This window comes from Salvelinus fontinalis, chromosome 16, assembly GCF_029448725.1.
Source record: "Salvelinus fontinalis isolate EN_2023a chromosome 16, ASM2944872v1, whole genome shotgun sequence".
Taxonomy (NCBI): Eukaryota; Metazoa; Chordata; class Actinopteri; order Salmoniformes; family Salmonidae; genus Salvelinus; species Salvelinus fontinalis.
This window is the reverse complement of record NC_074680.1, coordinates 1,985,230-2,010,204: the sequence shown is the minus strand read 5'-3', so window position 1 is coordinate 2,010,204 and position 24,975 is coordinate 1,985,230. Positions and strand designations below refer to the sequence as shown.

The 24,975-nt window shown below is 41.7% G+C and overlaps 1 protein-coding gene across 1 annotated transcript in view; it reads left to right on the top strand.

Annotated features, from left to right (window-relative positions):
• The window catches only part of si:dkey-16j16.4 (uncharacterized), a 58,726-nt gene extending 33,933 nt beyond the window's left edge, over nucleotides 1-24,793 (top strand). Inside the window, exons 4-5 of the mRNA XM_055864140.1 lie at nucleotides 11,542-11,595; nucleotides 22,423-24,793. Coding sequence (XP_055720115.1) covers nucleotides 11,542-11,595; nucleotides 22,423-22,548 — 180 coding nt within the window. The 3' untranslated portion in view covers nucleotides 22,549-24,793. The remainder of the gene's footprint in view (nucleotides 1-11,541; nucleotides 11,596-22,422) is intronic.
• Nucleotides 24,794-24,975: the final 182 nt, after the last annotated feature.

The window sequence follows — 24,975 nt, the reverse complement described above, 5'->3', positions numbered from 1 at the left end:
GATTTGAGTATGTAATTTCCATTGAGAAGTAGAGGGGTGCTGAGCATACTTCCACTGGAAAATAATTCTATGTCGAGCTAATAAGGATGTAAAAGCAATAATATCGGCATGTTTGGGGTCCAAGGAGAGCAAGTCTTCTGGAATACCAAAAACAGCTATCATGGGACATGGTTGCAGGTTAATTTCAAGCACCTCAGATACGTTTGTAAGTTTGTCATTTAGAGCATTGAATGACATGGTTGAAACATGACATGTATCACACTCATCATTTACATTTGGATATATTTCAGACAATCTGGATTTGGAAAAATGCACTCTACGTCAAACCTTAGATTGAATGAAACCAAGACGAGCACAAGATGTAGTGGAGCGTACCCTATCAATCGCCTCATCCCACCACTCCCACCGTTCCAATGCAAATGTAGTTTTGTTGATGGAGTCTTTGTCCAATGACATAATACACAGATAGATCTGAGAAATGACTGCTTTCTGTCGAGGTAATAGAGTCAATATGCCATCCCAGGGTTGGCAAGGCAGGGAAGCCAGCAAATTGGGAGGAGACACAATGCCTCAATTGAAGGTAACGGAAAAAGTGAGATGGAGGCAAAGATTATTTAGAGGCCAGGTTGAGAAAACTAGAAAAACATTATTTACATATAAGTCTTGGAAGGACTTAATGCTTTCTCTTACTAGACAAGGAAAGGTATTATCTATTAGGGAAGTGGGGAATAAGTGGTTCTTATCAATAGGACCCATAGTAGATGCAGAGGAGAACAGAAAATGCCTTCGAAACTGGTACTAAATCTTAAGTGTGGACAGCACTACAGGCTTGCCAGTATAGCGAGAGGGGAATGCTGGGAGAGAAGAGCAAAGCAGGAAGAGAAGCAGAAATACAAGAATGTGCCTCTAGGTGGCACCATGGGGTATCTGGAGCATGTAACCAGAATGGCAATATCTGAAAGTTGGCAGCCCAGTAATATATGTATACAGGGAGGAATAGAAAGATTTGAAGGTGTCATTGATCCCCGTAGGGTCAGAAATCAAGCTATGAGCGTAATCTTTCATTTGAGCAATCAGCGCTGCGTTTTAATTGGTGTGCGAGCAGATGACTTGCCATGTCGCCATGTTCATAGTAGGTGCCACGTGAATGCAATAGCAACTGTTCTGCATCTGTAGTGGACAAGAGATAGAATTCAGATTGTAAGTTCAGCGTTGCTTATATAGCTCTGGAGATGACGTCAAGGCATACTGGTGGTCTAAATCAAGGATGGCTTTCGAGAGTTCTTATAGTTTAGGTCTCCAAGTGTTGTTCCTCTAAGATAGGCCTTAAGTGACTTCCATAAGAGAGAATAGGAGGTTGAGCTTGTCTGATTTGAAAAAAGAAAAATGTTCAATAGAAGTGGAGATAACGTTACAGAAGTCTGCATCAGACAGGAGAAGAGAGTTGAATCTCCAACAGAGAGGAGAACGAGTTTGTCCTGATAGGACTATGTCGAGGGCTGAAGGTCCATGGTCAGAAAATACAATGGGTACATATTCAGTAGAGGTGACATTTGGAAGTAACTTATGATCAATAAAGAAATAGTCAATATGAGAAAAAGAATGGTATACATATGAAAAGAAGGAATACTCTCTTGCCTGGGGATTCGGAAATCTTCAGGGATCTGTACACCCATTCTGAACCATAAAATCAGAGAAGGACTTTGACATAGCAGAAGGAGATATAGCTCTGGGGTTGGAGTGGTTTAAAGCCGGGCAAATAACACAATTCAGATCACCGCCAAATATCAAAAGATGGGTGTTCAGAGAAGGGAATTTCCCCAGCAACCCATTGGCAAATTCAACATCATCAAAATTGGGAGCATTTTATCTTAAATATCCCATTTACTGTCTGAAATAACATTAGTAGTAGAGAAATGTATTATTTTACTAACCAAAATTGCAACCCCACTGGCTTTGGAGTTAAAGTCTGAATGGAAAACCTTACTGAACCTGGAGTTTTGTAGCCTTTAGTGATCTTTAATGTGTAAAATCCTTGACAGGATTATTCATTGTTTTCCAAAGTAACTTTATAGGATTAGGCCTACCTATTCCAATATTACCATTATTAGTGTTGTTTTAGCCATCTAAAATATTGAAAGGAAACACGTGTGAAAACAGACCAAGCATTTGCAAAGATAAGAGAAAAAAGAGAAATATATATTTTTTTTAAATAAGACCAAACAAGGTCACTCCCCCTCCCACCCAAAACCAAAGTCTCCTTCCCCAGCGAATGGTGACAGCAGGTTGACACGTTTGTGTAGCGTCGGTGCATATAAACCGAAAACATTCCTATCCTAAAGCAGAGAGTCTCCATAGCAGGAGAAGTGAAATACATCTGAAATGGCATTCACAAAATGGTAAAGTAGGTCGATAGATAACCAAAGACAGAAAACCCCATAACAGTAAAGCGGAACTGTCCTGACTCAGGAAGTCTTCAATCAGTGCAACACGTACAATGTGTCTTAAGGGTGGCCAAATAAGTGTACGGAGGTTCTGAAGATCTGTGGGGAGTGTGAGCGCATGAGACTCCGTAACGGTTGGACCGGAGTCTGCGCCATTACCATTCACGTTTGCCATCACGGTTGAAACAATAGTTACAGGTCTTCTCCTCCTCAAATCGTGTGACATTTGAATCAAAAAGGTAACTTACAAACACATCAATCAAATCGGATATGTAAGAAAGTGGAATGCAAAGTAAGAATTTGGCAAAATGAACTAATGCGTAGGATTCTCGTCCACAAGTTCATTTTCCATTCACATGCTAAACCAGAAGCCCGAATGTTAGCTAAATTGAGGTGAGTTCTGTTCAAGGTCATCTTGTCTAGTTGGCTAATTTATTAGCAGTGATCAGAACATTTTGCCAGCATGTTATGTAGCTTAACAAGTGGATTATTTTGCTCTCCACTTAGTAGCCTTGGCCTACTCCCGACCAAAAGCCTGTGACTTGTCTGATATTGTGATTTTATTTCACTGAATCTCTGTATTTGGTTAATTGTCTCTCTGGCTGGGCAAATAAGTGGAGGTGGTATAGGTCATCTATTAGTTTTCTCATCTATTCCTGATCAGAAACATTTAGCATTCAATAATATAGCCTAAATTAAGTGTATGAACACAAGACTCGCATTCGTTTGAAAATCTAGTTTTCTATTATTTTCTATCGGTATCATGATGAAGATACTCTCAATGTAAGACTACGCCTGCTCCCTAACAATGCGGAGTGAATGTAATGAAAAAGATGAAACCGAGGTAACACAAACATCTGGCCTGATTCCGGCATGCCAGATCTAAAACTGCTTGCCAGGGTCTGGCAGCCGGATCCGGCCTGTCCGAAATGAATGACGACGGTACAGACTAGGCCCGAGTTATTCGTTCCAGATCTGGCAGCCTGAACTGGGCCAAAGCTGCGATTTTGGGGCCAGAATCAGCCCAGCAATGGCCCAAATCCACTTGATTCTACCCCCCCACACACACACACACACAAGAAAAAATACATTTTAAATGTAAGTAGTAATATTGCAACTATCAACTATGAACAAGAAACATAAAATACACATGACATTTTCTAATTTTAAACCTTGTATTTAAATAGATTAATTAGACTTTGTCTCATCCCTCAACAGGCACTACATATGTCCACTAGCATGGATTTATCCAATTAAATGTCACTAGAAAGCAGCTTACACAAACACAAATGCAGCTTAACGCCTCTGCTCTGTGCATTATCTGGAACTAAGAAACTCGGCAGTACCAAATCGTCCATTATTTCCAGATAATGTAATGTATGTATGTAAATGTATCATGCTGTGTTCAGTCCTATCCTTTCTGCCTCCGTCTCGGTCTCCAACTTCTTTGTCTCTCCATCTGTTGCCTTGGACGTGAAAGTGTTTCTCCTGACAGCACATTTGAATAACAGAAACAATTAGCAAAATAAGTTCTTAATAATTAGTCCGATTTTGACACCACAAAAAAATCCCAAGAATCCCAATCTACAATCAACACAACACAATAATCCCAGAGGTTTTCAATTTCAACACCGAGTCAAACAGATCGAGAGATATACAGTGCATTCGGAAAGTATGCAGACCGCTTGACTTTTTCCACATTTCGTTACAGCCTTATTTTAAAATGTATTCAATTGTTTTTTTCCCCCCTTCATCAATTTACAAACAGTACCCCATAATGACAAAGCAAAAACAGGTTATTTTTGCTAATTTATTAAAAACAAAAAACTTAAATATCACATTTACATAAGTATTCAGACCCTTTACTCAGTACTTTGTTGAAGCACCTTTGGCAGCGATTACAGCCTCAAGTCTTCTTGGGTATTATGCTACAAGCTTGGCACACCTGTATTCGGGGAGTTTCTCCCATTCTTCTCTGCAGATCCTTTCAAGCTCTGTCAGGTTTGATGGGGAGTGTCGCTGCACAGCTATTTTCAGGTCTCTCCAGAGATGTTCAATCGGGTTCAAGTCCGGGCTCTGACTGGGCCACTCAAGGACATTCAGAGACTTGTACCGAAGCCCCTCCTGTGTTGTCTTGGCTGTGTGCTTTGGGTCATTGTCCTTTTGGAAGGTGAACCTTCGCCCCAGTCTGAGGTCTTGAGCAGGTTTTCATCAAGGATCTCTCTGTACTTTGCTCCGTTCATCTTTCTTTCGATCCTGACTAGTGTCCCAGTTCCTGCCACTGAAAAACATCCCAACAGCATGATGCTGCCACCACCATGCTTCACCATAGGGATGGTGCCAGATGTGAAGCTTGACATTCAGGCCAAAGAGTTCAATCTTGGTTTCATCAGACCTTAGGATCTTGTTTCTCATAGTCTGAGAGTCCTTTAGGTGCCTTTTGGCAAACTCCATGTGGGCTGTCGTGTGCCTTTTACTGAGGAGTGGCCTCCGTCTGGCCACTACCATAAAGGCCTGATTGGTGGAGTGCTGCAAAATGATTGTCCTTCTGGAAGGTTCTCCCATCTCCACAGAGGAACTCTAGAGCTCTGTCAGAGTGAACTTTGGGTTCTTGGATACCTCCCTGACCAAGGCCATTCTCCCCTGATTTCTGAGTTTGGCCGGGTGGCCAGCTCTAGGAAGAGTTGGTGGTTCCAGACTTCTTCCATTTAAGAATGATGGAGGCCACTGTGTTCTTGGGGACCTTCAACGCTGCATACATTTTTTGTTACTCTTCCCCAGATCTGTGCCTCGACACAATCCTTTCTTAGAGCTCTACGGACAATTCCTTTGACCTCATGGCTTGATGTTTGCTCTGAAATGCACTGTCAACTATGCACTGAGACCTTTTTATAGACAGGTGTGTTCCTTTCCAAATCATATCCAATCAATTGAATTTACCACCGGTGGACTCCAATCAAGTTGTAGAAACATCTCAAGGATGATCAATGGAAACAGGATGCACCTGAGCTCAATTTCGAGTCTCATAGCAAAGGGTCTAAATACACACAGTACCAGTCAAGAGCTTGGACACACCTACTCATTCAAGAGTTTTTCTTTTCTACATTGTAGAATAATAGTGGAGACATCAAACTATGAAATAACACATATGGAATCATTAAGTAACCAAAAAGTGTTTTACAAAGTTCTTCAAAGTAGCCACCCTTTGCCTTGATGACAGCTTGGCACACTCTTGGCATTCTCTCAACCAGCCTCATGATATGCATTTCAATCAACAGGTGTTCCTCATTAAACTTTCATTTGTGGAATTTCTTTCCTTCTCAATGCATTTGAGACAGTCAGATGTGTTGTGACAAGGTAGGGGTGGTATACAGAAGATAGCCCTATTTGGTAAAAGACCAAGTCCATATTATGGCAAGAACAGCACAAATAAGCAAAGAGAAACGACAGTCCATCATTACTTTAAGACATAAAGTTCAGTCAATGCGGAACATTTCAAGAACTTTGAACGTTTCTTCAAGTGCAGTCACAAAAACCATCAAGCGCTATGATGAACCTGGCTCTCATGAGGACCGCCACAGGAAAGGAAGACCCAGAGTGACCTCTGCTGCAGAGGATAAGTTCATTCGAATTACCAGCCTCAGAAATTGCAGCACAAATAAATTCTTCACAGAGTTCAAGTAACAAACACATCTCAACATCAACTGTTGAGAGGAGACTGCGTGAATCAGGCCTTCATGGTTGAATTGCTGCAAAGAAACCACTACTAAAGGACACCAATAATAATAAAGAGACTTGCTTGGGCCAAGAAACACAAGCAATGGACATTAGAGAGGTGGAAATCTGTCCTTTGGTCTGATGAGATCTTTGGTTCCAACCGCCGTGTCTTTGTGAGACGCAGAGTATGTGAACGGATGATCATGTGTGGTTCCCACCGTGAAGCATGGAGGAGGAGGTGTGATGGTGCTTTGCTGGTGACACTGTCTGTGATTTATTTAGAATTCAAGGCACACTTAACCAGCATGGCTACCACAGGCCCCTACTCCACCGCTACCACATATCTACAGTACAAAATCCATGTGTACGTGTGTGTGTATAGTGTGTATGTTATAGTGTGTGTGTGTTTTGTGTGTGTGTGTGTGTCTGTCTATGTTTGTGTTGCTTCACGGTCCCCGCTCTTCGATAAGGTGTTTTTTAAATATTTTTAAATATAATTTTACTGCTTGCATCAGTTACTTGATGTGGAATAGAGTTCCATGTAGTCATGGCTCTATGTAGCACTGTGTGCCTCCCATAGTCTGTTCTGGACTTGGGGACTGTGAAGAGACCTTTTGTGGTATGTATTGTGGGGTATGCATGGGTGTCCGAGCTGTGTGCCAGTAGTTCAAACAGACAGCTCAGTGCATTCAACATGTCAATACCTCTCATAAATACAAGTAGCGATGAAGTCAATCTCTCCTCCACTTTGAGCCAGGAGAGATTGACATGCATATTATTAATATTAGCCCACTGTGTACATCCAAGGGCCAGCCGTGCTGCCCTGTTCTGAGCCAATTGCAATTTTTGTGGCACCTGACCACATGACTGAATAGTCGTCCAGGTGCGACAAAACTAGGGTCTGTAGGACCTGCCTTGTTGATAGTGCTGTTAAGAAGGTAGAGCAGCGCTTTATTATGGACATACTTCTCCCCATGTTAGCTACTGACAGTTTACAATCCAGGGTTACTCCAAACAGTTTAGTCACTTCAACTTGCTCAATTTCCACATTATTTATTACAAGATTTAGTTGAGGTTTAGGGTTTAGTGAATGAGTTGTCCCAAATACAATGCTTTTAGTTGTAGAAATATTGAGGACTAACTTATTCCTTGCCACCCACTCAGTAACTAACTGCAATTCTTTGTTAACTTCACTAGGTAGGGGGCATCATTCTGAATTTTGGATGAAAAGCGTGCCCATAGTAAACTACCTGCTACTCAGGCCCAGAAACTAGGATATGCATATACTTGGTAGATTTGGATAGAAAACTCTAAAGTTTCCAAAACTGTTAAAATAATGTCTGTGAGTATAACAGAACTGATATGGCATGCGAAAACCTGAGGAAAATCCATCCAGGAAGTACTATTATTTTGAAAGGCTGTTTTTCATTGAAAGCCTATCAATCATGCAAAGACTTAGGACCTAGTTCACGATCTCTATGGCTTCTTCTACATGCGGCCAGTCTTTAGGCACTGTTTCAGGCTTTTACTCTGAACAATGAGGGAGATACAGCACTTTCAATGAGAGGACAGTGGAAATTTCCAGACATGAGTCCAGCGCATGTCTTTCTTGTTTCTCCTTTTCTATTGACGAAGCTTTTGTCCGGTTGAAATATTGATTATTTATGACAAAAACAACCTGAGGCTTGATTTTAAACATCGTTTGAGATGTTTCTACAAACTTTTATTGTACTTTTTTGATTTTTCGTCTGTCTGCTGTGACCGCGCTTTGTTCCAATGGATTGCTGAACAGAACCAACAAAACTGAGGTTTTTGGACATAAAGAGGGACATTATCGAACAAAACAAACATTTATTGTGTAACATGGAGTCTTCGGAGTGCAACCATAAGAAGATCATCAAAGGTAAGTGATACATTTTATCGCTATTTCTGACTTTTGTTACTCCTCTTCTTGGCTGCTAACTGTTTGTAATGATTTGACTGCTGGGCGCTGTTCTCAGATAATCGCATGGTTTGCTTTTGCCATAAAGCCTTTTTGAAATCTGATAGCGGTTGGATTAACAAAAAGTTTATCTTTAAGCTGGTGTATAACATTTGTATCTTTTATGTATGTTTATTATGAGAATTTCTGTTTTATTGAACAAAACGCGCTAACAAAACTGAGGGTTTTGGATATAAACATGGACTTTATCGAACAAAACAAACAATTATTGAGTAAATGGGAGTCTTGTGAGTGCAAACATATGAAGATCAGCAAAGGTGAATGATTCATTTTATCACTATTTCTGACTTGTGTAACTCCTCTACTTGGCTTCTTACTGTTTGTAATGATTTGTCTGCTGGGCGCTGTTCTCAGATAATCGCACGGTATGCTTTCGCCGTAAAGCCTTTTTGAAATCTGACAACGTGGTTGGATTAACAAGAATCTTTATCTTTAAACCATGTATAACACTTGTATGTTTCATGAATTTTTATAACGAGTATTTCTGTTTTTGAATTTGGCGCTCTGCAATTTCACTGGATGTTGGCCAGGTGGGACGCTAGCGTCCAACACTCCCTAGTGAGGTTAAGGGATGCAGTCATTTCAGTCGCTGTAGTAGCTGACATGTATAATGTTGAGACATCCGCATACATAGACACTCTGGCTTTCGTCAAAGCCAGTGGCAATTCATTAGTAAAGATTGAAAAAACTAATGGGCCTACACAGCTGCCCTGGGGACTTCCTGATTCTACCTAGATTATGTTGGAGAGGCTTCCATTAAAGAACACCCTCTGTGTTCTGTTAGACAGGTAACTCTTTATCCACAATATAGAAGGGGGTGTAAAGCCATAACACATTCGTTTTGCCAGCCGCAGACTACGATCGATAATGTCAAAAGCCGCACTGAAGTCTAACAAAACAGACCCCGCAATCTTTTATCATCAATTTCTCTCAGCCAATCATTTGTGTAAGTGTTGTGCTTGTTGAATGTCCTTCTCTACAAGCATGCTGAAATTTTGTGCATTAGGTAGTTGTTGTGGAATTGTTAGATTACATGTTAGATATTGCCTCAACTATAAGCACAAGCATTTCGCTACACTCGCAATAACATCTGCTAACCATGTGTATGTGACCAATAAAATTTGATTTGATTTGGAAAGTCAGACGCCAAGTCCGGCTCGAGCAGCAAAGCAGACCGCTCGAACAGCAGAGGCCACCACTGCTTGATCGTGTGTTTTTGTTTTATTTAGAGGTAATGCAAAAAAAAAAAGTGTTGTCTATCAACAATGACAAGCCACCGGGGTCTGACAACTTGGATGGAAAATTACTGAGGATAATAGCGGACGATATTGCCGCTCCTATTTGCCACATCTTCAATTTAAGCATACTAGAAAGGGTGTGCCCTCAGGCTTGGAGGGAAGCAAAAGTAATTCTGCTACCTAGTAAAGCCCCCATTACTGGCTCAAATAGCCGACCAATCAGCCTGTAATCAACCATTTGTAAAAAAAAAAAAAAAAAAAAAAAAAAGGTCTTTGACCAGATACTATGCTATTTTACAGTAAACAGATTGACAACACAAATCTAAATGAAGGAATGGAATTGAATAAATAGATAGTACCCTCCAGCATTGATGTTGGCAATTGACGATACATGTATGCTGCTATTTGCTATGCTGAAAATTGCAATCACAGATTTGTAAAACTGACAGGAAATAGTAGCCTATTGTTGACTTGGTGATGTGAGGTCTCAATCTGGAATCAAACTTTGTCTATCTGGAATCAAACTTTGTCTGTGTTCTATGTTAAGGTTCAGCAATTCATAAGTTACCCGGTTTAGATACGCTGTTTTATTTTCCTCTGTCTTCTCAGAATGCACAGGCAGCCCATTGCTACTGTCAAAAGTTCCATGCAGGATATTTTTCAATGTCACACAAATTGCAAATGTCATTATATTAAGTCAGGATTGCCCGAAGGGGCCAGGTATGCTGAAGTAGACTCAGCACGAGTACCATTTTCCGGAAGCCAGAGTAATATGACTCTGCCTAACTCGGGAAGAGCTCGGCCCGTATGAAGCCCCCCGAGTCCGAGTCGATGCCGAGTCTCAAACGGAATAGGCCCGAACCCACCGTGTCGACTGGGAAGTAGATCAAAAAAACATGGGCGTGGGCTCTGTTTCAAAATGTCACTGTTTTGTGTGTTGTGTAGGAAAAATATTAGTTGTATTATATTCTTACTATGAAATATGTGTGTCTTGTCTGTTTAATGAATAAAATAAGGAATTATTGATTTCATTTGCATGGCGCAGCCATGTATCCTATAGGCTGCATAGACCAGTAACGTAATTCAACTCAAAACATACTGTTCTATTCTTTTGAAAATGGTTCTTAGGACCTGCGTAAACAAATTAATAATTGGGTTTATTTGTGATGGTGTATATTCAATGGATCTATTCAAATAGAAGCCTACCCACATCGCCCCATGTCTGCTCCCACTCCTGAACTTGCTGGCATGTGCATGGGAGGTGTAAAAGGCTTATCCCGTCAAGGATGTGGTCAAATTGGACTGTATGAATTGGGTTCTTAAAAACGTTGCCTGATTTGTGAAAGAAGTATAGGAAACAATTGTCATCGCAAACCGTTTGTGTGGCAGATTTATTGCAACAAATGATCGGTTTGTCAGATATGCGCCTTGATAAAAAAATCGGAATATTCTTTGTTGTCTTCAAATGACTGAAATGCATATAAGGTTTCAGGGGTGACACAGAGGACATTTTAAGGGCTATTTAATGATAGTCACCATACTTTCAAATTCTAAACGGACTGTACTCACATTGTTGTTAAGGGGGTATCCAAACCAACTCTCCCTCCCTCCACAACAGCAGGAGTCTTGCGTTTCCATTCTACTCCCCTCTTCTTCCAACAGCCCTGTTCCTCTTCAAAAGCACCAGTCTCCCGCCTCCCCCCCCAGACAATTCCTCGATTGTAAAGGGCCTCTGTCACTTACGAGAATGGTTCTGCTGGGTGGACTGGGAAGGAGTCTTTGACAGGATGTTACATAAGCTTCATTGACTGGCTTCTTTGGTTTAGCAGCAGCTGCACTCCGGTCACTTTCTTGATTATAATTCTTAATTGACTCACAATAGTCAGTTGCTGTGACATCAACAAACATTAATTTGCTCCTCACTCATAATGAAACACATTGACTGCTCTCTGAGGAATAAACGGCCCCCTAATTGTGAAGTTTAAACTGCATTCTTTGTATGAAGTGTTTTCTACAAATAAATGCATTATTATTATTATTCAGTGGTGTTTTGAAACGAGTCAGTGTTAGTGTGCCGAGGGATGAAGTTGGTCCAAAGAGGTATGTTTGCTAATCAGTCTTTCTCCTTGGTTCCCCTCAGAAAATGCTCCTGAAAAAGAACTGTGGTGGGAAAACACGGACCATAAAGATCCGGGTAAGTTTACATTCATTTGCAATTTCACTTTATTGTACAGAAAAACACTCATAATCCCAAACACACACTAAACCACTCACAAAATATGTTTCCATACAATCATTTTCATGTGAGTAAAGTATATTTAGGTTAAAAAAAATACTCACGACAGGCCTAATAGAAATCAGCATGATTGTCAATAAACGTTCCTATATGTCGACAAAACAAAATACGCTAGACGGGTGGATCATTTTTTGCCGGTCAAATGGATCAAGCAACAAATGGCAGTGGAAATGCTTTTTTTGCGCAATTGTTGATAGAATACCTGTAATGTCTAAGTAAACTGCAGTCACGTGACACTATGTTGTGTGGTCCTTCCCACCAGGACCTGGGAAAGCATTCACGGTTTAGAGAAAGTGCACGGTGAAGAGCTTGATGCTCATTTCCCATGAATATAGTTATATATAAATATCTTAATTTGTATGACGTGGAAATGATGATCAGTGCTAGGCTAATCTCATGTACCCTCTGCACTGTACCTGCGAGCCGTAGGACAGAGCACGTGTGCCAGGACCAGAGTGGGCGAATGTGCTGTTATCACAAGACTTTCTGTGGCAAAACCACCGAAAGAATTAAAAATGGCAAATGAAAAGTTATACAACAAAGTGCTTTTTATGTGCACTACATCATTACGCACAGCTTTTTATCCACAACAAGCCAGTTTGATGGAAACACACCTTCGCGGGTAAAATGTATATCATTTGAATGCAAGTATTTGATAAATCGCTTGAAAATATTTCAACAAGTGGATGGAAACCTAGCTACAGACATTGTCACACTCCTTTTGGCCCTTTAATGAATGGAAACTCAATTGCATGACTCAATTGCACACACGCGCGCACACACACACACACACACACACACACACACACACACACACACACACACACACACACACACACACACACACACACACACACACACACACACACACACACACACACACACACACACACACACACACTCTGAGTCCTTATCCTTTCAAGCTGAGCCACAATACCAAGTCGAGATGGCCGTGTCCATTACAGTGGAGAAAAGGCTGAAAGGTCATGAACAACCCAGTCTACTTTGCTGCCTACACCTTGATGCCCCTCCAAATGCATGCTGGGAAAGCATCTAACACCTTGACTGGTTCCCATGACCCTCTGCTATAGCCACTATACATTTTCTAACAAGAAAGTAGGAAGTCTATATTAAACAGCAAGCAATTATTGTTCCCTCACAGTTGAGATTCATGAAAAATAAACACTACTATATCTTTAATTCATGAAAAATAAAACACATGTTCAACTCTCTGAGTCAATACACATTAGAATCACCTTTGGCTTCTAGTGTCTTTTTGGGTAAGCCTCTAAGAGCTTTGCACATCTGGATTGCACAATATTTGCCCATCATTTTTTAACTCTCCAAGCTCTCTTTCTCCAGGATTTGTCTGTGCTTAGCTCTATTCTGTGTATTTTTATCTTGAAAAAAAGAAACTCCCTAGTACTTGCCGATGACGAGCATAACCATAACATGATGTAGCCACCACCATGCTTGAAAATATGAAGAGTGATACTCAGTGATGTGTTGTGTTGGATTTGCCCCAAACATATTGCTTGGTATTCAGGACAAAATGTTAATTTCTTTGCCACATTTTTTTTTGCAGTATTACTATAGTGCCTTAATGCAAACAGGATGCTATTGGAATAGTTTTATTCTCTACCAACGTCCTTCTTTTCACTCATTTAGGTTAGTATTGTGGAGTAACTACAATGTTGTTGATCCATCCTCAGTTTTCTCCTATCACAGCCATTAAACACTATAACTGTTTTAAAATCACAATTTCCTTCCTCTCCGGCAACTGTTGGGAAGGATGCCTGTATCTTTGTAGTGACTGGGTGTATCCAAAGCGTAATTATACTGAACAGAAATAGAAACACAACATGTAAAGCTTTGATCCCATGTTTCATGAAATAAAACATCCCAGAAATTTCCCATATGCACAAAAATCTGATTTCTCTTAAATTGTATGCACAAATTGGTTTACATCCCTGTTATTGAGCATTTCTTCTTTGTCAAGATAATTCATCCACCTGACAAGTGTGGCATATCAAGAAGCCGATTAAACAGCATGATTATTACACAGGTGCACCTTATTTATTGTCCACCTGCTGGGGACAATAAAAGGCCACTCTAATATGTGCAGTTTTGGAGCATGCAATTGGCATGCTGACTGCAAGAATGTCCACCACAGCTGTTTCGAGAGAATTGAATGTTCATTTCTCTACCATAAGCTGACTTCAACGTTGTTTTAGAGAATTTGGCAGTACGTCCAACCGGCCTTAAAACCGCAGACCACGTGTAACCACCCCAGCCCATTACCTCCACATCTGGCTTCACCTGTGGTATCATCGGAGACCAGCTACCCAGACAGCTGATGAAACAGTGGGTTTGCACAACCAAATCATTTCTACACAAACTGTCATCTGCATGCTCGTCGTCCTCACCAGGGTCTTGACCTAAGTGCAGTTCGGTGTCGTAACCGATTTCAGTGGGCAAATGCTCACCTACGATGGCCACTGGCACGCTGGAGAAGTGTGCTCTTCATGGATGAATCCCGGTTTCAACTGTACCAGGCAGATGGCAGTGTGTATGGCGTAGTGTGTGCAAGTGGTTTGCTGATGTCAACGTTGTGAACAGAGTGCCCCTTGGTGGCGGTGGGGTTATGGTATGGGCTAGCAACGGACAAGGAACACAATTGCATTTTATCGATAGCAATTTGAATGCACAGAGATACCGTGACGAGATCCTGAGGCCCATTGTCGTACCATTCATCCGCCGCCATCAACTCATGTTTCATCATGATAATGCACAGCCCCGTATTGCAAGGATCTGTACACAATTCCTGGAAACTAAAAATGCCCCAGTTCTTCCATGGCCTGCATACTCACCATGCATGTCACCCATTAAGTATGTTTGGGTTGCTCTGGATTGACATGTACGACAGCGTGTTCCAATTCCTGCCAATATCCAGCAACTACTCACAGGCATTGAAGAGGAGTGGAACAACATTCCACAGGCCACAATCAACAGCCGTATCAACTCTGTGCGAAGGAGATGTGTTGGGCTGCATGAGGCAAATTGTGTTCACACCAGATACTGACTGGTTTTCTGATCCACGCCCCTACCTTTTTTTTAAGGTATCTGTAACCAACAGATGCATATCTATATTCCCAGTGATGTGAAATCCATAGATTAGAGCCTCATTTTATTTTATTGACGGATTACCTTATATGAACTGTAACTCAGTAAATTTTTTGAAGTTTTTGCGTTTAACATTTCTGTTCAGTGTAATAACTTCACAATGCTCAAAAGGATATTCAGTGTCTGCTCTTTTTCATTTCTACCCATCTAACAATAGGTGGGTGCCATTCTTTGCGAGGCATTGGAAAACCTCTCTGGTCTTTGTGGTTAAATCTGGGCTTGAAATTCACTACTTGACTGAGAGACCTTACAAATATCCGTATATGTGTGGGGTACAGAGATGGGGTAATCATTCAAAAATCATGTTAACCAATATTATTGCACACAGAGTGAGTCCATGTAACTTATTATGTGACTTGTTAAGCAAATTTGTTACCCCTGAATATATTTAGGCTTGCCCTAAACAAAGTGGTTGAATACTTATTGACTCAAGACATTTCAGCTTTACATTTTTTATTAAATTTGTAAAAATGTCTCAAAACAGAATTCCACTTTGACATTGTGTGTAGATCAGTGGCACTAAATCTCAATTTAATACATTTTAAATTCAGGCTGTAACACAACAAAAAAGAAAAAGTGGAAAAAGTCAAGAGGTGTGAATACTTTCTGAAGGCACTGTACTTTATATCATCTTTGGGAGTTTACCATTCAGTTTATCTCTGAACCAAGGAAACCAAAGGTTTCTTTAAAGCAAGTGGCACTACACTTAAATGTTATTTTCCTGCAATGGGTCATCATTTTCTTAGTGGCTCAGTGAAGATGCAAGCTATATACGCTAGCTCTATGATCTCAGACCATTGAGGTATATTTTGGGAGAGCGACATGTGTGACTAGCAGGACAAGTGTGTGTGTAGTTCCTGGGTTGTGTAAAGGGTGGGTGGAGGCTGGTTGGGCAGCTCGAGTGGAGTTGAAGGCACCTGGTCATTTTGGCACAAATCAGGACAGTCCAGAAGGACGCACAGAGTGTGGCGGGAAAGTGACGCTACGGTCTGTGTGGGTTACTATAAGCTGTGGCCCACTGCATACACACACTTATGCGCACAGACACACCATTGAGGTTGGCAAACACACACACAGTAAAAGCAGAATCATACAAATAATAATAATCGCGTATAGGTGCACACACACACACACACAGCTACAGAATGGCTACATGCATAGGCTACCCTTTTCCATATAGTTGAACACTACTTTCGTCGTCTCTAAGTGTTGACTGAAATATGTAACTGAGGCTCATCTTTCAAAGTGGTGGAGGAAGAGTTGAGATGGAGGAGGAGTGTGTGTGTGGTTGCCCTGTGGTGTATCATCAGGGATGAAGTGACTTTCCATTTTTTGCCAACCGGCTGCTCTGTTGTGTTCCTCTGCTACAGAGATGTTTATTATCTCTTCCTCTCATAGTTAAAAAAATGAAATAAAATGATGACTTGTGGTCCTTGGGTATTTTCCAGGCACAGCATTTTCTAGTACAGTAAGTAGATCTCTCTCGTTATCCCGTTTTTCAATATTCTTTCTCTTCAGCACTCTCGCCCTCCTCCCTTCCCCCTCCCCAGCTTGCTCTCCTTGTTACTCTCCCCTTCAACTTCCACTACACGTCTCCTTTTCCCCTTTCTCCTTGCCTCTGTATTTCTCTCTTGCTCTTTCACCCTTGTCCAACTTAATTATTCCTCTCTTTTTCCTGGCATGGGTCCAGGAGAGACACTAGATATATATGCAGGGATGGTAGTTGTTAGAGGGAAATGATTTGTGGATGGAGCAAGGAATAGGAAAACAAGAAAAAAAACCTGCTCCTGTCTATTCCTGAAACTTCCTCTCTGGGGTGGGAGAGAGTAGGAGGTGGGAGGTGGAGGAGAGAGATCTTTCCCAGGGATGGAGCCGCCAAAGCGTCTGGTTTCAAATCAAATCAAAATGTATTTGTCACATGCGCCGAATACAACAAGTGTAGACCTTACCGTGAAATGCTTACTTACAAGCCCTTAACCAACAGTGCAGTTCAAGAAGAGTTAAGAAAATATTGACCAAATAAACTGAAGTAAAAAATAATAAAAAGTAACACAAAATAACAACGGGGCTATATACAGGGGGTACTGGTACTGAGTCAATATGCGGGGGTACAGGTTAGTCGAGGTAATTTGTACATGTAGGTTGGGGTGAAGTGACTATGCATAGATAATAAAACAGCGAGTAGCAGCAGTGTACAAAACAAATGGGGGTGGGGAGGGGGGTGTCAATGTAAATTGTCCGGTGGCCATTTGATTAATTGTTCAGCAGTCTTATGGCTTGGGGTAGAAGCTGTTAATGAGCCTTTTGGTCCTAGACTTGGTGCTCTAGTGCCACTTGCCGTGCGGTAGCAGAGAAAACAGACTATGACATGGGTGACTGTAGTCTCTGACACTTTTTTGGGCTTTCATCTGACACCACCTCGTATATAGGTCCTGGATGGCAGGAAGCTTAGCCCCAGTGATGTACTGGGCCGTACACACTACCCTCTGTAGCGCCTTACGGTCAGGATACTCTTGATGGTGCAGCTGTAGAACCTTTTGAGGATCTGGGGACCCATGCCAAATCTTTTCAATCTCCTGAGGGGGAAAAGGCGTTGTCGTGCCCTTTTCACGACTGTCTTGGTGTGTTTGGACCATGATCGTTTGTTGGTGATGTGGAAACAGAGAAACTTGAAACTCTCGACCCGCTCCACTACAGCCCCGTCGATGTGAATGGGGGCCTGTTCTGCCCGCCTTTTCCTGTAGTCCACGATCAGCTCCTTTGTCTTGCTCACATTGAGGGAGAGGTTGTGTCCTGGCACCACTGCCAGGTCTCTGACCTCCTCCCTATAGGCTGTCTCATCGTTGTCGGTGATCAGGCCTACCACTGTTGTGTCGTCAGTAAACTTAATGGTGTTGGAGTCATGTTTGACCACGCAGTCGTGGGCAAACAGGGAGTACAGGAGGGGACTAAGTACAACTCCCTGAGGGGCCCCAGTGTTGAGGATCAGCGTGACAGACGTGTTGTTGCCTACCCTTACCACCTGGGGGCGGCCCGTCAGGAAGTCCAGGATCCAGTTGCTAAGGGAGGTGTTTAGTCCCAGGGTCCTTAGCTTAGTGATGAGCTTCGTGGGCACTATGGTGTCAGTATTACAGACTCGGTCATGGAGAGGTTGAAAATGTCAGTGAAGACATTTGCCAGTTGGTCCGCGCATGCTTTGAGTACACGTCCTGGTAATCCGTCTGGCCACGCGGCTTTGTGAATGTTGACCTGTTTAAAGGTCTTGCTCACATTGGCTACCAAGAGCGTTATCACACAGTCATCTAGAACAGCTGGTGCTCCCGTGCATGCTTCAGTGTTGCTTGCCTCGAAGCGAGCATAAAAAGGCATTTAGCTCATCGGGTAGACTCCCGTCACTGGGCATCTCGCGTCTGCGTTTCCCTTTGTAGTCCCTAATAGTTTTCAAGCCCACCACATCTGACGAGCGTCAGAGCTGGTGTAGTAGGATTCAATCATAATCCTGTATAGACGCGTTTGATGGTTCGCCTGAGGGCATAGCGGGATTTCTGATAAGCGTCTGGATTTGTGTCCCGCTCCTTGAAAGTGCCAGCTCTAGCCTTTAGCTTGATGCAGGTGTTGCCTGTAATCCATGGCTTCTGGTTGGGATATGTACATACGGTCACTGTGGGGACAACGTCGTCGATGCACTTATTGATGCAGCTGATGACTGAGGTGGTATACTCCTCAATGCCATTGGATGAATCCCAGAACATATTTCAGTCTGTGTTAGGAAAACAGTCCTGTAGCGTAGCATCCGTGTCATCTAACCATTTCCGTATTGAGCAAGTCACTGGTACTTTCTGCTTTATTTTTTGCTTGTAAGCCGGAATCAGGATAGAATTATGGTCCGATTTGCCAAATGGAGGGTGGGGGAGAGCTGTGTTTGCATCTCTGTGTGTGGAGTAAAGGTGGCCTGTTTTTTTTTAATCCTCTGGTTGCACATGTGACATGCTGGTAGAAGTGTGCCTGCATTAAAGTCCCCGGCCACTAGGAGCGCCAATTCTGGATGAGCATTTTCTTGTTTACTTATGGGCTTTATAGAGTTGGTTGAGTATGGTCTTAGTGCCAGCATCGTTCTGTGGTGGTAAATAGACGGCTACGAATAATATATATGAGAGCTCTGTTGGTAGATAGTGTGGTCTACAGCTTATCATAAGGTATTCTACCTCAGATGAGCAATACCTCGAGACTTCTTTAACATTAGACATTGCGCACCAGCTGTTATTGACAAAAGACACACACCCCACCCCTCGTCTTACCAGACGTAGCTTCTCTGTTCTGCCAGTGCATGGAAAATCCCGCCATCTCTATATTATCTGTGTCGACGTTCAGCCACGACTCGGTGAAACATAAGATATAACAGTTTTTAATGTCCCGTTTGTAGGATAATCTTGATCTTCATCTATTTTATAATAGTCATCTATTTTATTTTCCAATGATTGCACGTTGGCTAATAGAACGGATGGCTGTGGGAGTTTACTTGCTCGCCTACAAATTCTCAGAAGGCAGCCCGACCTCCGCCCTCTTTTTCTCCGTCTTTTCTTCAAGCAAATGGCAGGGATTTGGGCCTGTTCTCTGCAAAGCAGTATATCCTTCTCGTCAGACTCGTTAAAGGAAAAAGCTTCTTCCAGTTTGAGGTGAGTAAGTAATCGCTGTTCTGATGTCCAGAAGTTATTTTCGGTCATAAGAGACAGTAACAGCAACATTATGTACAAAATAAGTAAAAAAATAAGTTACAAACAATGCAACAAAAAAAAACGAACAAAATAGCACAGTTGGTTAGGAGCATGTAAAACGTCAGACATTCTTTCCGGCGGCATTTTCAGACCCCGCAGGGGATGGGGAAGAGGAAGAGTGAGTTGGAGAGATGGAGTAAGACTGAGGTTAAGAGACGTGAGACTGACGACACCCCCCTGCGTCCTTCTACATATAACGTTATCGTGCTAACTAGCAATTTTAGTCTGATTTTGATCAAGGCTCAGGTCAGCATATGGGAGTGAAGAGGAGACTTAAATCACAGCTTATTTAGAGCCGCTGATCAGAACAACTTACCTTGAGGTATTGTAGAGCAGACCATTGGTTCCCACTGTGGCTTGGGGCCCTCTGTTGTGAGTGGTATCCAGAATATAGGCTGCGTCAAGGGATGACAATTGATACAAATACTATTATCTTTATTTTGTTAATAAATCTGATTGGCCTAAGGAATCACATTATTAAGCTATTTAGTAAGTTCAATGTTTTAACATGAAGGTTTGTCTATGTTTAAACGTACTGTTCGGTAGCTGCCCAAGCCTTATGGTGGATATAGAGCAGTTGTGACCAACCGGGTGATCGACTGGTCGATCTTCAAGGCATTCCTAGTCTATTACCAAACATTTCTGTATAAAAGCCAACGATAAAGGCTTGCGCTCCTGCTGTTGGCAGTAGGTGAACTTAGATTCAGAAGCCCTTACGCAACGGGTCGGCAGTGTTCCCATCTGTGGCTAAATTGGATAGCTCAAATCACCTTGCCTACAGATTCCAGCAAAGTTTGATACTAGCCTACATGAGATTGAATAACTTTTAAAAACCATGACCAGAGAGAGCCTGACGAATACAGCAAAGAGCTGCTGTTTTTATGTGTGTTCATGTTTAAGTTTTTATTACAAAACAAAAAACGCACTTCTCCATACTACCACTTGCGCTGCAGCTGCAATGAATTAGTAACCAAGTGTATCGATAGCCCTGCGTTTTAATTATTATTAGCAGCTCGTCTTGTCTATTTTAATATTGAGGAATACTTAACTTTCTCTGGTCATCGGAACAACATGAATTTGTGCATGAGGTACCATGATCTATTTTGTCATGGTGCTTTCAAGACAACTGGGAACTCGAAGAAAAAAAAAACGAGATTCAACTGGGAAAAATCGATTTGAACGGTCAACCAACTCGAAATTCCAAGTCGGAAACTCTGACATCTTTCTAGAGCTCCGACTTTCTGACCTGAAGATCACTGACGTCATAGTTTGACCTCCAGTTGTCTTGAAAGCATCATGACCATCAGATACAGTTACCATCAGTCCAGTAAAATTGAAAAAGTGAATTATTTAAATTCATGCTCAGCTGTGCCTTGGAAGTGCTACACCAAATGATATATATATATTTTTTAAATCAAGCTCAAGTTTTGAAATAAAATATGGTCTGAGAAGAAAAATATTGTCAGGCCAGGCATATAGCCAATATGCTGTGATAATGTGTTAGGCCTACTGCACAAAACCTCATTCTTACATAACTGTTTTTATTAAATTCATGTAAAAGAATTTAAGTAATGTAAAAAAAAAAAAAATTCAGAGCGGTACATCTCGGCTTGTTTTTTGACAGCGAAAATGATCTTGACTCAGAAAAGATTGGTGACCACTGGTCTAGAGCAGAAGACACCTCCCATTGTGGACCAGGGTCTTGTAATGAAAAGTTCAGGAACCCCTCAAGTAGAGAATATTTACACATCAGACAGCTGTTTCCCCCAAAAAATATTTATCAATTTGTTTTCAACTACTGGTCCTGTAGCACGTATTAATTTTTTTAACTGTGTGCAGTATCCTCAGAACTCGACCTTTGTTTGACCATTTTGGGCTATGATGTCTATCAGGCCCTAGACGCTGGATGACTCTATATGACTCTGGGGAATGCTAACATGTGCAGCAGACGCGGATCCGTCCCCAAGGTGTAACGAATCGCGCACGCAATGGGCTGCCTTGCAGCTAGCCATATGGAGAACAATTTAACTTTACTGCATCTACGACTCTTGACCTGGAACCTGTCTCTCCCACACTGCAATTTCCTCCCAGGGAAGATGTGTTTAATCCTTCAACGGCCAAAAACAAAAACCCGGTGAAAGCTTTTTTCTGTCATTGACGGACTGAGTCTGCCTGGGTGTGGAGTGTGTTAACACGCACTGTTGGGATTTGTTGCCACAGTGGCGCAGTAGTCTCTGTCGGTTTTGATCCCTGAAGACATGTAGTCATATCATATAGTGGTGATGTCATTAGGTGTTTTTCCAATGCCACCACAATCTAATATCGCATAAGGAAACTACACTGCTTTACAAGGCTGCTCATTACAGTAACAGCATGTATATTGAGGTGATGGGAAAGGCCGAGAAATATGGGACTGAAGGGATGTCGGGTGGGGTGGAGATTGGAGAAACGGGTCCAGGTTGAGGGAGGGATGAAAAGAGAGGAGGATGATGAAATTATAGAATGTAAACTCACAAACCCCAGTCACTGGAAACCAACAGCTTTACACACAACTCAGTTTCTAACTAACATTCAGAAAGGGCTCCATCCCATAATTAGTTTTCAGTCTCTCTTCTGCCTACTGTGAATCTTGAGCCCTGCTATTTCCATCCACCCAGATCCATGGAGGATAAAAGCCAGATTAGCCAAAACCCAAAACCCATTTCTCTCAAACTTTTTCCTATTTTTATTAATTTTTAAAAATCATACTCTCTCTTTCTGTCCACAGAACTTGACTGGGACTCGCCCTCTGCCCAGGTACGCCTACGATCCCTCAATTTTTGCCTTCCGGTCTCTCAGCAGGGTCCCTCCTTGCAATCCCTTGACTCCGTCTGAAGACCCCCCGTGTGTGTGAGGGGATAACACCAACAAAACCCCTCCTTCCTCACTTATTGACTCTATAGGAGACTGCCAGACTTCAAACTCTGAAGACGAGACTGAGCTAAATAATGAGTCATACCATTATGGTATGACCGTTAGGACAACTTGACAATGCCAATGTTTGAAGGTCAATATTGTACTCTCAGATAATCCTGCTCTGTCAAATCATGCTGTTGCTCGGACAACTGGTTCACTTGACAGAACCATCTAAGACACTAAGAATGGGGAGATCTTAACCCTGATATTGGATGATGATGTGAGACGGGGGCAGACGGTATGTGTGAACAACAAGGCTACAATAGAAATTGCTTTGAAAATACACCGCTTCACTCAAGCTCTCCGTTCCAAGGACACTTCAGGTATTTCATACATTAACAGCTGTCTTTTGGACACATTTTCAATGGATGTTTGTTCTAAAAATGGATTATCAAAGATATTTTTGAAGGAAAACACAAGCATTCGAAAGCATTCAAAGACTACTCCAATGCCTTTGATACAAGGGAAATGTATGTTGACGACAATCAAAAGGTCAAACAAACGCAAGACAGGTTTGTTGTCTAGACCAGGGTTTCCCAAACTCGGTCCTGGGCCCCCCACATTTTAGTTTTGCCCTAGCACTACACAGCTGATTCAAATAATCAAAGCTTGATGATGAGTTGGTTATTTAAATCAGCTGTGTAGTGCTAGGGGGAAAAAATAAAAAGTGCACCCCAGGGGCCGCCCGCCGAGTTTGGGAAACCCTGATCTAGACGGACAACAGCTCATTAGGACAAATCATGAACAAGGACTTTCTTGATACATTGCAAGATGTACACTGCACGATATAAGTAAAGAGTCTATATTTCGTGATATCAACCAGCGCTAAGTGCGTCGATACTAGGGTCGAAATGGAGATCAGCTTTCTCCATTCAAATATTTCCTTAACATTATAATTATTTCACAATACTGACGACGGATCAGCTCCTTGAGAGATACTACCACCAACGGCTGCAAATATTGAGCGGCGTATTCTAATGCTTTTAACGCTTAGCCAATAAAAAATGCACTAAATCACCGATTTGGTACATCATTGCGCACATGTTAGACTACACATCATGAAATATATTTAGAGAAATTGTATACAGCAGCCTACATGTAGCAAAATAGAACTCAATTGATTGAACATGAAATGTATTTCAACATATTATTGAAAACCCCCACAGCCTACTGTTTATACTTTAATGCAGTCATCTCGGTTTTCATTTTGAAGCATATTTTTAAACATCACTCGTTTGTATCAATTGCAAAGACATTAGCAAATTCGTCTTTGTAGTCAACTTTGTTCTGAAGTTATCGGCGGTCACAGAGAGATCAGTCAACCATGTGATTCTATGTTTAGCGGAGATCTTCCATTCATTAAGTGATGCTAGAGGGCAACAAAATGTATCTAAAGTTGCACTTAACTATTCTACGAGTGATCCGAGTCAGGCGTTAGATTGAGGGCTTTCAAGTGCAATGTTAATGATAGTTTTGGGAAACAGCTCGGATATTTAACGTTGCTCCTACGAAGGGTTTAACGATGAACTTAGCAGCTTTAAAGATGCTTTTATGGAAACCGGGCTCAGGTCACGAGACACTACGAAATGTATGACTAGTTCAAGAGGTAACCTTTAACAATGTAACCCTCAACCTGTTGACGAGTTTGTGAATATTACCTTAAGAGGAAAACATCAAATACTTTGTCCTCTTTTCCTGTATGCATTTCACTGTGCTGTGGTGCAGAAAAGAAAGGTATATGAGCATGGAAGAAAGGAAGTAAAAGAAATCTATGAGAATATGACATGATTTACTGCTTTAATTTCAGTGCTGTGTCATGAGTTTGTGTAGTACGCTATGCAACACATTTCTAACCCTGTATATACCTCCATTTCTTCGGTGGCACATGTATGAGACAACCGACAGTCATCCCAAACGTCTCATCTTTATGCCTCTGAATGACACTCCTGATGTATTGAACGTAAAACTGAGGCTAGTCTTGACTGTAGGGTCGATATGCTAACGTAATCAGTGACCAGACAACCTATTTATGCAAATGAATGTAACCCTTGGTGGACATGTTGCGATCAAAACAAGGTTGTCACCATAACCAAGCTCTGCTAGAGTGAATGTTGTGCAGCGCTCTGACATTTCTGTGTCCCTCGCATAATTTATGAACAAATAAATGCTCTGTGGCATCTTGACTCTTAGGAGTGATACATTTTCGATCACATTACATAGACTAATTCTACGTGCATTGACACGATTACCATTTTGGATTAGCTGTGTACCAGGGTTAGCATCAATCCCATTTCAATCCAGTCAATGCACGAGGTGAATCAAAAAACGAGTGTCATTTATTTTCAGTGAGGACATATTCTCCCTG